Genomic DNA, 13,422 nt, shown 5'->3' on the forward strand with positions numbered 1-13,422 from the left:
TACCTTTGGCATGTCCCTTTCTGGTCAGCCATTGGGTACCTTTGGCATGTCCCTTCCTGGTCAGTTAGTCATTGGGAACCTTTCAGCTCTGTGACTGGTTACTTTCAAGCTAACAAAAGGCAGCCAATTGTTTGAAGTCATGTTTTCTGCTACTCTTAGGCCACTATTACATTTTTGTTTCTGTTTGTTGTTTGTTTGACCCTTTCTGCAGTTCTCTCCCTACTCAGTGACAGGACCCTGGATTGGAATTCCAAGGCCTCTCAGTGTGACCACATGGTGTTTTTTTTTTCTCCTCTTCTCCAGGTCTTGCCATATCCAAACCTGATGTGGTAGCCATCCTAGAGCGAGGAAAAGAGCCATGGATAGAGGAAAGGGCTACAACAGGAGGGCTATCTTCAGGTGAGTGCCAGACCTTGTCAGTACCCAGAGGCTGAGAACACCACTAGTGTTGCCACTTCGGACGTTTATAGTTAAGCAGAATTAGAAATCCTCAGTATAGCACTCTTTGGATGGTTTTATATAGTATAGAATTAGGGATGGCCTTACTTGGAAGGATAGAAAAGTGGAATGAACCAACAAAACTCAGTTATTTGAAGTGAATACCATAGAGAAAACAGCAATTTGGAGAGAGGAATGCTTTTAAAGGTTGGTGTGTGTGTGTGTGTGTGTGTGTGTGTGTGTGTGTGTTGAGGCGGGCTTTTTGAGACAGGGTTTCTCTGTTTAGCTCTGCTTGTCTTGGAACTCACTCTTTAGACCAGGCTGGACTTGAACTCAGAGATCCACCTGCCCCTGCCTCCTGAGTGCTGGGATTAAAGGTGTGTGCCGTATCCCTGCACCTCCAGGTCTAAAGACATTTCTTTACAAGTGTTGTTTTCTTTACAAGTATTCAATACAAGCAAAGTATTTTTTCCACATGGTCAGAACAGAACAAGCACTATAAAATCACCAGCTATGTTCACCCAGGCATGGATGGCTGTTCTCAAAGTCTCCTTTCGTTCATCAAGCCGTTAATATTCCTGGCCAGCCGTACTCTTAGCTCCCTTCCTTCATAAGATGATAGCCAGTTGTCCTAACCGTTGAGTGGGATCCATCTGTAAGTGGGCATCCTAATATGTGGAGTCTGTCTCGCCAGATGGTTAGACCACAGTAGATAGCTTTCACTTTCCTCTTGAACTAGTAAGTGGTGTTTGGGGGGCAAAATCTTTATTCTGTGACCTTTTCACCTTGTTTTGTCCTTCAGTGTCTCGGGGATTGATTATGTTTGTTGGCATACATACTTGAGGTGAAGCAGCCAGGGTCCTCCTCCCAGAATCAGATGCCTCTTTGACAGCATTCTTTACTTTCCACCCGAGAAGCATCTTATACTCTATTGCTCTTGCCCAGTACATTCTCAAATACAGTGAGTGGAGTGCGGGTGCTGCTGTGTCTGCAGTCCCCTGGGGTCATCTGCTTCATGAACTTTATGAACATATTCAGAAGCACTTGTTGCTTGCACCCATGGCTCCTTGCATCCAACTATAAATGAGCCTTTTTACTCAAGTGAAATCAGTTGCTGTGGTCGCAGTTTAGCTTGCCACTGGGACTGAAGTCATATGCTAGGTAGAACTGGATGAAATACACCATGGAGCCTTTAAAAGTTATTTTCATTTAGTGTGTGTGTGTGTGTGTATGTGTGCATGGGTACATATGTGTGTATGCATGTGTGGGTACATGTGTGTGCATGCATGAGTGTTCACATGTGCCTGCATGCGTATGTGTGTATGTGTATTGTACGAATGCCTGTATATGCATGCTGAGGCAGTTGTGTGAAGGTGAAAGGATAACTTCTGAGAGTGGATCTCTCACCTGGCTAAGGTAGAGTTTCTCTCATTTTTGGCCGCATTGCATAATCCAGGATATTCCAGGAGCTTCCGGGTGATCCTTTTTTGTTTTTTGTTTTCTTTTCTTTCCCTCTTTCTTTTCTTTCTTTCTCCTCCCCCACCCCCCGGTTTGCCTCTCATCTAACTGTAGGAGTGTTGGGATTATAGATATGAACTAGTACATCTGACTTCTTGTGGGTCCTGGGATTGAACTCAGGTCATGAGGCTTTTGTGGCAGGTGCGTTTATGCACAGAGCTATCTTGCCTGCCCCTGTGCAGTTTCTTCTTATAATCTGAATAAGATCAAAACATGTTGCTGCAGAAGGGTCTCACACCCAGTAAACTGCACTTTAAAGAAGGCACAGTTTAAACAAGGCAAGTTCTTTTCCACCATTCCCTTTAAGCCTTAGAAAAGTCTAAGGGGGACTACTCCAGAGTTGACAATGGCCATGGCAGTAAGTTACATTTCAGTTATAGGAAGCCACAGGAGAAAATGGTGAGCCCATGTGCCTAAGGATTGCTGCTGTGCTACTGCCAAGTCCTGGAACACAATTTGTTAATGTACTTTTTTTCCTTTTTTTTTTTTATTATCCCACATGCTTCTAAGTGCTGAGGCGGGACAAGGACCCAGCCACACATCCCTCCGTCACTTTCTTTTTCCCTTTTGGTTCTCTGAGACAGGATTTCTTTGTGTATCCCTGTCTTTCCTGGAATTTGATCTGTAGCTCAGGCTGGCTTTGAACTCACAGAAATCTGCCCCTCTGCCTCTCGAGTGCTAGGACTAAAAGTATGTGTTACTACCACCTGGCCTCCATCACTTCTTTTTAAAGTTATGTTAAATGCACATAACCAAAGTTACCATGTTAACCATTATTTTAGGCATATAGTTCAGCAATATAAGAACATTCACATTGTTTGATTCTGTTCACATTCTATCACCTGATCCATCTTCAGAGTATCTGGCAGAATATTTATGATTTTTTGTAGACTAGAGTATAATTTACATGCTATAAAATGTATACCTTTTAAGTGCAATATTGATGGATATTGGTAAGTTTGTATACCTGTGTTACCACAATTAAGATAAGTCATATCCTCATATCCATTTTTGCACAGCCCCTGAAGCTCCAGCCCAGAAAACCTGCCATTTACAGAAGTCATTCTTGATTATATTTCTCAACCTCCCTTATGCTATGACCTTTTAACACACTTCCTCATGTTATGGTGAGCCTCAACCATAAAATTATTTTCCTTGCTATAAAATTATTTTCCTTGCTACTTCCTAACTATAATTTTGCTGCTGTTATGAATCATAATGTAAATATCTGTGTTTTCCTATGGTCTTAGGTGACTCCTGTGAAAGGGCCATTCGATCTCAAAGAGGTCTTGACCTACAGGTTAGGAATTGCTGATATAGACTCTACTGGTGTTTTTCTAAGCATGGTTCAAAGTTAACTCAGAGTTACACTGTTTTAGTAGTATAACACTCTCTGTCTTCATCCACTTTTCATTCTAGTGATGTCTCCCCCTCCATTCTGTTTGTCTAATTTCAAATTGCTTAGCCATTTTCAAGAGTGTATAGGTGTTAAACCTTTATATATATGTCTTTATGTACACATATATGTATATATATACCTTCCAATATATATGTGTGTATAAATACCTTCATATATATATACATATATATTATATCTTCACACACACATATATACATATACATAGATAATCTGACAAGGATTTATTAGAAAGATCATTAGACACTGTGAATAAAGAAGAACTAGGAGATGATGGTAATTGTAGGCACTGGACCTATAATGCAAGTTAGAGTCTAGTAAATATCAACTTGCTTCCAAGGGTAATCTTAGCAATGTCTTGGTCACCCACAAACAAAGAAATGACTCCCCATGCTCCCCAACAGATTGCTTGGCTAGACAGTGGGAAAGAAGATCTTCCCCTGAGGAGTCATACGACAGAGCTGCTGCCTGTCCAGCTGACATTATGGGACACTTGTGTGTTGTTGCAGCATTTTCTCTGTCCAATCACATTAGGGCAGTGACAGGCCTGTGATTGGACAGGAATAGAGAGGTGGAGCTAGAGTTGGAGGAGGAGAAAGGTCAGGAGGAGGAGGAGAAAGAGTTTTCATCATGGAGTCAGACAATGAGGATGAGTCAGACGCTGCGTGGTTATAACCAGGCTAAGGTTAAATTAATTGGGTCAAAATATTGTCTTTATTATTTGTTTCTGAAATTATTGTATTGGCATCTTGTAAATTGTGATCTTCTTATTGTATAATAATAAGATTGGATATTAAAGCCTTAAGAGTCATGCATTACCTATCTGATTGGATATTAAAGCTTTAAGAGTCATGCATTACCTACCGGCTACTAGGCGCTAGCTAGATGATCGTGGGGTGCGTAAAGCGTTGCATGTGAGTGAGATATTGCAGCTTGCTGGGAGAAAATAGCAAGAACCCACCGGAACTTAGTGTTGAGGCTGGACAGTACCGGCACATGAACGTGCCACAATGTGGCATGGCGGGAAAGGGAGTTTCCAGGGTGGATTCATTTTTTATTAATTCCCTCAACAGTGTATCACCCCACAAACACCATGTTGGGAACCCTGACAAGAATGCTGAGCAGTGACAGGGAAGGGGGCAAGCAGAGGCGCACATTTCTTGTTGGTGACTCTTCTGAATGCCTTCCAGTTTTTACCGTAGTTTCTTTTTCTGGAAAAAAGGAATTAGCTGTTTTCTGCTTTTCTTCTCTTTCAGCGTTGGAATCTGGATATGGCACCAAGATAATGTCCTTCAAGCAACACACTTATGAGGAGGACTTGCCACAGATAACAGAAAATCTTCCAATCTGCAGTCTTGAAAGCTCAAGTCTCCAAGATGACTGGGAAGGCAAAGTCCTATATGATAGACAACTAGAAAATCCAGCCAGAAATGCTGGCCCAGTGTTAACTCATCACAAAGAAATGCCCGCATTAAACCAGTACATGTCTCTTACTTTTTACCAGACAAAGTCCTGTAGATATAAAAAATGCAAAAGAGACTCCTGTCAAGAGCAATTCATTATAAACCAAGGAATCCATACAAATGAGAAGCCCTACAAGTGTAGGGAGTGTGGGAAGGCTTTTAAATATGGCTCACGACTAATCCAACATGAGAATATCCATTCGGGCAAGAAGCCTTATGAATGTAAAGAGTGTGGGAAGGCCTTCAATTCTGGTTCAAACTTCATACAACACCAGAGAGTTCATACAGGTGAGAAACCTTATGTGTGTAAAGATTGTGCTAAAGCCTTTAGTCGAAGTTCCCAGCTCATTGAGCATCAGAGAATCCATACTGGGGAGAAACCCTACCAATGTAAGGAATGTGGCAAGGCCTTCAATCGTATCTCACATCTCAAAGTACATCACAGAATTCATACTGAGGAAAAGCCCTATGTGTGTAAGGAGTGTGGGAAGACCTTTAGTCATAGGTCTCAGTTGATTCAACATCAGACTGTTCATACTGGCAAGAAACTCTTTGAGTGCAAAGAGTGTGGGAAGGCTTTTAATCAAGGGTCTACTCTAATCCGACATCAGAGAATTCATACGGGAGAGAAACCATACAAGTGTAAGGCATGTGGCAAGACCTTTAGAGTGAACTCACAGCTTAAGCAACATCACAGAATTCACACTGGAGAGAAACCGTACCAGTGTAAGGTTTGCAGTAGGGCCTTCAAGCGGGTCTCACATCTCACAGTACATTATAGAATTCATACGAATGAGAAGCTGTTTGAGTGCAAGGAATATGAGAAGGCCTTTAGTCATTGCTCACAACTGATTCAACATCAGGTGATCCATTCTGAGGAAAAGCCCTACAAGCATAAAGAACGCCGGAGGAATGTAAAGCATGATCCAACATCTGAGCATCCGAGAATACACACTAGAGGAACACATATGAACATAGTAAATGTAGAAAAGCCATCTCTTGGCACTTACCCACTATCATCAGGGAATTTGTTGGCAAGCAACCGTGTGAATGGAAGTAATACAAAGAGCCCATATGCTTAGGGTAATCACAGACTGTGCATCTTCAAGAAAGAGCAGTTAAATGTACTGCCAATGAGATACCTCTATTCAGTTTATTCTAAGTGAAAATATTTGTATGTTGTCTCCCAACACAATCCAGAACCCAATCATGGGATTTTTGTGTTGTTTTAGGTTTGTTTGTTTGTTTGTTTATTTTGAGACAAGGTCTCTCTATGTAGCCTTACTTGGCCTGAAGTTTACTATGTAAACCGGCCTGACCTGAAACTCAGAGAGATCTGCCTGCCTCTACCTTCAGGGGATATTAAAAATATGTGCCACCACACTCAGTTTTAGTCACAGGGAAAAGAAAGCCAAATTACTCTTCATTTAATAATTTTTTTAAAAAAAGCCACGCAAACACTATGAGCTGCAAGAAAAAGAATGACTTGATACTTTTACCTGCTAAGAAAGGTAAGACACTGCTTTATCCAGGGTGTAGTGGCCCACACCTTGAATCCTAGGCATTTGGAAGGCAGAGCAGACAGATCTCGTGAGTTCTAGGCCAGCTGACTACACAGTGAAACCCTGTCTCCAAACAATAACAACAACCCCATCCCCAAAAGCTATACCCAGAGGAATTAAAAGACTTTTATAAAAAGTTATATGTGTGTGTGTGTGTGTGTGGAATCACGTGCATCCGTATTTGTGCATGTAAATCCCACAATGCACGTGTAGAGATCAGAGGTCCTCCCTTGACTTGTATCACAGGTAGATTTTGCTGCTCACCTAGAAGCAATACTCAGTTATTGTTAGCATCTGCCTCTTTCATTAGAGTCTTGTAGTTGTGGACTTTTCCACCAGTGCCCAAGTTTATGAAATGATGACTGAGACTGAATATTACAAATAAATGCCTAAGCTAACTTAGTAAGTCCCCAAGTAACTTACATCTCAATAATCCTGTATATTCTATTCTATGAATGCCACATGGTTGGCTGCCTGGTCTTCAGTTTATAATGCTACCATAAGCATTCTTCATCATCATCTGGGATGAATCCTCTCTTCCTCTTTCTCTTCTCTCCTGGCTGGGATGAGAAATCCAGCCCTATTCTCTCTTCTGCCTTGTCAATGGCTGATCAGGTTTTTATTGACCGATCAGAGGTAGTTGGGGAGCAATGTTTACACAGCATCGAGACAGGAGATTCTTAGAATAAACATTACAAAGCAATGTCCGGATTGCAACCAGATATGGGGGCACAGAAATCAGCATTTGAATAATACAAGGGTAATCTTAACACAGTGCTCAATGCCATTATGCCAACAGAATCTGAAGATAGCAGATTCAAATTTCCCAGCCTCTTGTGCAGCTAGCTCAGAGTGACCAGTGTATTGGCCACTGGAATCTAATAGGGGCTTCTGGAAAGACATTTGTGTCCTAACAAGAGATATTAGTCTATCAAACTGATTTGCAACAGAAAACGTACCTTAGGGTGGAAGGCCTTTGATACCATACAATGAGAAGGAACAAATAGTTACAACTGCATCCTCAAAGTAATACCCAACCCAGTCCCACATTTAGCTTTGTACTCTCTAACCACAATACATTTGGTTTTTCTCATATGATTCTTACAGTTTTGCTGTATTTTAAAGATCTTAATTGTTGTTGTTGTTTTTGTTTTGTTTTTTGAGACAGGGTTTCTCTGTGTAGTCCTGGCTATCCTGGAACTCTGTAGACGAGGCTGGCCTTGAACTCAGAAATCCGCCTGCCTCTGATTTCCAAGTGCTGGGATTAAAGGCGTGCGCCACCACTGCCCAGCAATTGTTGTGTTTTATTACTTGTGAACAAGACTAGATGGCAGAGACCTCAGAGACTGATGAATATCAAAGAGGGAAAGAGATAGAGGCTCCTATCTCCCTAAATTCATGTTAAATGGACATTTCAATACACCTTTAATTCCTATTGGGGAACAATCATGATTAGCATCTATGATAAAGAGTGGCAGCACCGCCAGGCAGTGGTGGCGCATGCCTCTAATCCCAGCACTTGGGAGGCAGAGGCAGGAGAATTTCTGAGTTTGAGGCCAGCCTGGTCTATAGAGTGAGTTCTAGGACAGCCAGGGCTACACAGAGAAACCCTGTCTTGAAAAACAAAACAAAACAAAACAAAACAAACAAACAAACAAAAAACAGAGCAACATCTCTGACTGGAGAGATTAATAGCACTGGCTGCTCTTTCAGAGGAAATCAATTGGTTCAATTCCCAGAACCCACATAGCAAGTCACAATTTAACTCCAGTTCCAAGGGATCCAACACCCTTACATAGACAAATGTGCAGGCAAAACACCAAGGCACATAAAATAAAAATAAATAAAAATAGAAAAAAAGAGAGCAACATCTTTGTAGTAGGACCCAAACTAAAACAGGTTGAAAACAGGTTGGCTGAGTGTGGTGGTGTGTAACAAGAGAGCCTCACCGGGGCCTAGAACTTCTGGGCAACAATATTCCCCTAAAATAATAAAATAAAATAAAATAAAATAAAATAAAGGTGTATTTGAACACTCTTCCCAGCAGGTGGCACTAGAGTACCGTGAAACATCCTTCAATACCTTTTCAAGAAACCCTGTCTCAAAAAACCAAAAACCAAACCAAAACAAAACAAAAAAAAACAAGACCGAACACAATGTAGGGAGTAAAGGGTTAACTTCACCTTGCCCCTTACAGTCTACTAGGAATGAAACTCAGGCTTGGACCTCGAGGCAAGAATTGGAGCTAAGACCATGAAGACTTTTGCTTATTCCTGACTTGCTCAGGCTTTGTTGTTATTGTTGTTTTGTTTTCCTACAGAGGACCATCTGCTCAAGGAAAGCACCATCCACAGCTGAGCTCTCCAACATCAGTCATTAATTAAACAAAACAAAACAAACAAAAAACCCAAAAGCCCCAGGGCTGGAGAGACCTTTAGCAGTTAAGAGCACTGCCTACAATTCCTACCACTCACGTGGCAAGCCACAACTGTCCTGTAACTCCAGTTCCAGGGGATCCGACACCCTCGCCCAGTCATACAAATAGGCAATACACCAATGCACATAAAATAATATGAAAATCAGCCAGGCGTGGTGGCCCACGCCTTTAATCCCAGCACTTGGGAGGCAGAGGCAGGTGGATTTCTGAGTTCGAGGCCAGCCTGGTCTACAGAGTGAGCTCCAGGACAGCCAGGGCTATACAGAGAAACCCTGTCTCAAAAAACCAAAAACAAAAAACATAAAAAAAAATATGAAAATCATTTTTAAAATGCCCCATGCAGATACTTGTCCACCAACTGATCTGATGGAGATTATTCTGTCAGTCAGGGGTCGCTCCTCCCAGAGGGTTCTAGCTGTGTCCAGTTGCTTAAAAAAAAATCCCATGAGCACCTTATCCATCTGTGTTTGGGGGAGCCTGGGGAGTTCCATCCACAAGAATAGCTCCAGGATAGAGGTCTAACAGTAGATACCTGGATCATACACCCTTATTCACTGCAACCCAACTTGAGAACTGTTTCTGGGTCTGGACAGTAGCCACCATCCAGCTGCCACCAGCTGTCAGTCAGAACATCATTGAATTGGACTTAGCACTTAGGGAGACCGCTGACTAGAAACTCCATTGGACTGGTGGCCTTTTAGGAGTTCGCAAAAAGGATATTTCCCATCATCCCTTCCAGTAGAATTAGGATTGGTCTGGAAGCCAAGCCTACTGAGGACATAAATACACCATTATCAGTGGCTTAAGGAGTCCCTTCTTTTCAAGGCATTGAGTCTGGCTTAACTTGTCCCAGAACGTGAATGTATATCTGGGGGAAGCATGTGAGAAAATTTTGGCTTAACAGAGCAACATCTCGCTGGGCAGTGGTGGCACACGCCTTTAAGCCCAACACTTGAGAGGCAGAGGCAGGAGAATTTCTGAGTTCGAGGCCAGCCTGGTCTACAGAGTGAGTTCTAGGACAGCCAGGGCTACACAGAGAAACCCTGTCTTGAAAAACAAAACAAAACAAAACAAAACAAACAAACAAAAAACAGAGCAACATCTCTGACTGGAGAGATTAAAAGCACTGGCTGCTCTTTCAGAGGACCCTGGTTCAATTCCCAGCACCCATATAGCAAGTCACAATTTAACTCCAGTTCCAAGGGATCCAACACCCTTACATAGACAAATGTGCAGGCAAAACACCAAGGCACATAAAATAAAATAAAATAAAATAAAATAAAATAAAATAAAATAAAATAAAATAAAATAAAATAAAATAAAGGTGTATTTGAACACTCTTCCCAGCAGGTGGCACTAGAGTACTGTGAAACATCCTTCAATACGTTGGTGCTTTAAAAGATTATTAAAAACCCTTTCATCTCTTCTTGTGTCAACCCCAGATTGAGTCCATATCTTCTGATCCTTTGTGTACAGCTTTGCGGGACAGAAATATAGAGATTTTGTTGTTGTTGAGACAGAATCTCACTATGTAGCTAAGGCTAGAATTGCAGCTAAGCACCATCCCTGATATTTCCCCCTGGATCCAATCCAAGACCTTCCCACTTTCAGGCTTTAGTGCTGAGCTGGCCTCTGCAAGTTCAATAAGACATCGAATTCAGTGCAATTTACCTTCCTTCCCTACAACTTGGTTTTGTGTGTGTGTGTGTGTGTCAGTTGAATTCTGGCATCCCCATCCCCACTGTAGAAACAGTAACCCAAGGAGCTTAATACCGAAAGGACAGAGTTAGCCAGAGCCAGGCTGACTTCGTGACAGGCTGTAAATTGGCAGTTTGGGAGACTAGGTCCAAGTTTCTGTTTCCCAGAACTGGAAAAGTCCAGAAGTCAAATCCAGGAAAAAACACCCCTCACAGGAAGCCAGTAAAGAAACTGACCTACCACCTAGCCTGAGCCAACCTCACAGGCAGCCAATCAGAAGCTGTAGAAGATGCCCCACCTCCTAGTTTGAGCCAAGTATAGTTAACCAGCAAAAGTCCTCCAAGTCTCCCAGAGCCTTAACCAATGACAAAGGCACCCATACCCCTGGAGAAAGAGCAAACCATTCAAGGGATAGAAAGGTAAAAGTCAGCCTCCCCTACCCTAACTAGAGTACTAGTTAAACTGACCCTGCAGAGTCCATACCTGTCTTCCATCCTGATGGATGGTGGACCCCTGCATGCAGGTTCTCTGCGGAATAAACGCTCTTTTTTTTTTTTTTTTTTTTTTTTTTTTTTTTTAAAGATTTTTATTTATCTCGTTAAGGATGGTTGTGAGCCACCATGTGGTTGCTGGCATTTGAACTCAGGACCTTTGGTAGAGCAGTCAGTGCTCTTAACCACTGAGCCATCTCTCCAGCCCAGAATAAACGCTCTTTGACACTGCATACTATTTGAGTCTGGGGTATCATTCCTCGCAAGTCACAAACCCTTACAATACATCTACCGTTTACCTCAGTTGCAGGATTATACCATCTTGTTCTCTGTCTAGGAACACAAAAAAACTACAGAAAGTCAGAACAGGCGTCTAGATTGTGAGACCAACAAGGAGGCTTTATCCATCTATCTCTCTGTCTATCCATATCTATCCACCTACCATCTGCCTCTCCATCTATCAGTAACTCATGTCTATTTGTCTATTCATCTACCATATATTCTTCAGTCTTCTACCACTCACCTATATATTCTTTCAACATTTCCACAATGTGGAAAATAGCCTTTTGTTATTTATAAGGCCATTTCCATCACACACGAGTTTCTGTTAATGAAGTCATTACATGCTTTGCTTTGCAAATTTGTGTTTTCTTCCCGTCTGCACTTCCAGCTCCTGGGAGCTACAAGTGTTTTGAAAGAGGATTTCATTCTAGCTTAGGGTGGCCTGGAACTCACTATAAAACCAAGGTTGTTTTTGAATTTGTGGCAATCCTCCTGCCTCAGCTGAGTGCTGAGATTTCAGGAATCAGCAGCTACACTCAACATGGTTCGTTAAGGAGGCTTTTCTCAACGGGGAAGTTGAGAACCCTTTCACAGGGATTGCATATCAGATATCCTGCATATCGGATACTTACATTACGATTTATAATAATAGCAAAACCACAGTTATGAAGTAGCCATGGAAATAATTCTATAGTTGGGGGTCCTCACCACATGAGGAACTGTATTAAAGGGTTGCAGCACTGGGAAGGCTGAGAAAGGCCATGTTAAGGTACTTTACATGACAACAGGAAGCCAGTGGACCCAACCAAGCGCTAAGACAGCTGTAACTTACAGCTCTGTCTATGGAGTTGGGGAAGATGGGAGATGAGGATGTGTGTGTGGGGGTATGGGGTGGATAAAAGTAACATTGGTTAACAGCAGCCCATGACTTAATCAATCATACTACCTAATAAAGCCTCAGCTTCCCCCACCCCCACCCCCACCTCTAAGCAATTCAAGGCTTTCAGAAAGACCAAGAAGAACACAGCCATGTGCTAGGAGAGTGACACACTTCAACCCTGAGGGAAGAGAAGCTCCAATTCTTATGGTCTTTCTGGACTTTATCTTCAACTTGTTTATTTGTGGCCTTTAAAGTCTCCTATAATAAACAACAAGGGGAAAAAATCCTGTTTCCCTGTATCTTTCATGCTAGCAAATTAATAGAACTCAAGAAGCAAGGGTGGGAGAAATTTCAGTTTCAAGTCAGAAACACAGGCAAAACAACTGAAGTTTGGGAGTTCCCATCACAAACAGTAGAGCCAAGCCTTCAACTCCAGGTAGTGTCAAAACTGAATTGATAACAAGCAGCAGATATCTTTTATGGAATAGGTTTTCAAAGATGTTGAAATGTTATCTGAAGAAATTAGGAAGTGTATGATACACCCTACTTTATATTTCTTTGCAGCCCCCCCCCCCATTTGTCAGGTCTGTCTTTATCTGTGGAAATTAAGATCTAAGAAGCCAGGGAATTGTGTTTGTTTGTTTTTTTTTTTTTTTTTCTCTTTTCATCCAAGTGGCCTCGTCTTATTTGTTTCAGCTTTTAATACAACTATTGATTTCTTGGTCCTTCAAAGCAGGGTTAATTTCTAATTTGGCAAAAGGCAGAAAAAAATCTGAGTCTTATATTTTGGTTCCTATGACGTTGTCGTATTCTCTGCTTCCAACATTATTAAATGACATTCCCATTTTGTAGGTAAAAACATATGCTGGTTTGCTGTTCCCGGAGGTGATCAACATGAGTGGGAGCGAGGAGACAATCAGATGTAGGATAATGGCTGCTCTTGTTACAGCAAAGCTTAGCCCGCAAAGATCAAACTTCCAAGCCTGGCGTTGTGGGGGCTCACACCTTTAATATTAATTCGGAAGATGGATGCAGAAAGATCAAGAGTTCAAAGTATCCTTGGCTACTTACCCATTTCGGAGGTTAGTCTGGGCTAACTACCTCAAATCTCCCTCTCTAAAAAATCATAGTCTCAAAAACTAACAATAAAGATTGAGCTTGGTTAAATAACGGACAGTGACATCAAAGAGGCTCACACATGAGTAGTGTGAGGGAAGCCTCACGAAAGGATGGGAA

At 41.9% G+C, this 13,422-nt stretch overlaps 1 protein-coding gene and 1 long non-coding RNA gene across 2 annotated transcripts; both read left to right on the forward strand.

The window, feature by feature from the left end:
- The first annotated feature begins 302 nt into the window (after positions 1–302).
- LOC116101620 lies at positions 303–4,855 on the forward strand. Its single transcript, XR_004122886.1, has 2 exons — positions 303–399; positions 4,630–4,855. It is a non-coding gene; the product is annotated as an uncharacterized LOC116101620 (long non-coding RNA).
- A 1-nt stretch (position 4,856) lies between these two features.
- Positions 4,857–5,918, forward strand: Znf582 (zinc finger protein 582). Its single transcript, XM_031390917.1, has one exon. It carries the CDS (start codon positions 4,857–4,859, stop codon positions 5,916–5,918), a length of 1,062 nt encoding a protein of 353 aa, XP_031246777.1.
- Positions 5,919–13,422: the final 7,504 nt, after the last annotated feature.

The sequence above is a fragment of the Mastomys coucha genome, unplaced genomic scaffold (assembly GCF_008632895.1).
Source record: "Mastomys coucha isolate ucsf_1 unplaced genomic scaffold, UCSF_Mcou_1 pScaffold21, whole genome shotgun sequence".
Lineage (NCBI taxonomy): Eukaryota > Metazoa > Chordata > Mammalia > Rodentia > Muridae > Mastomys > Mastomys coucha.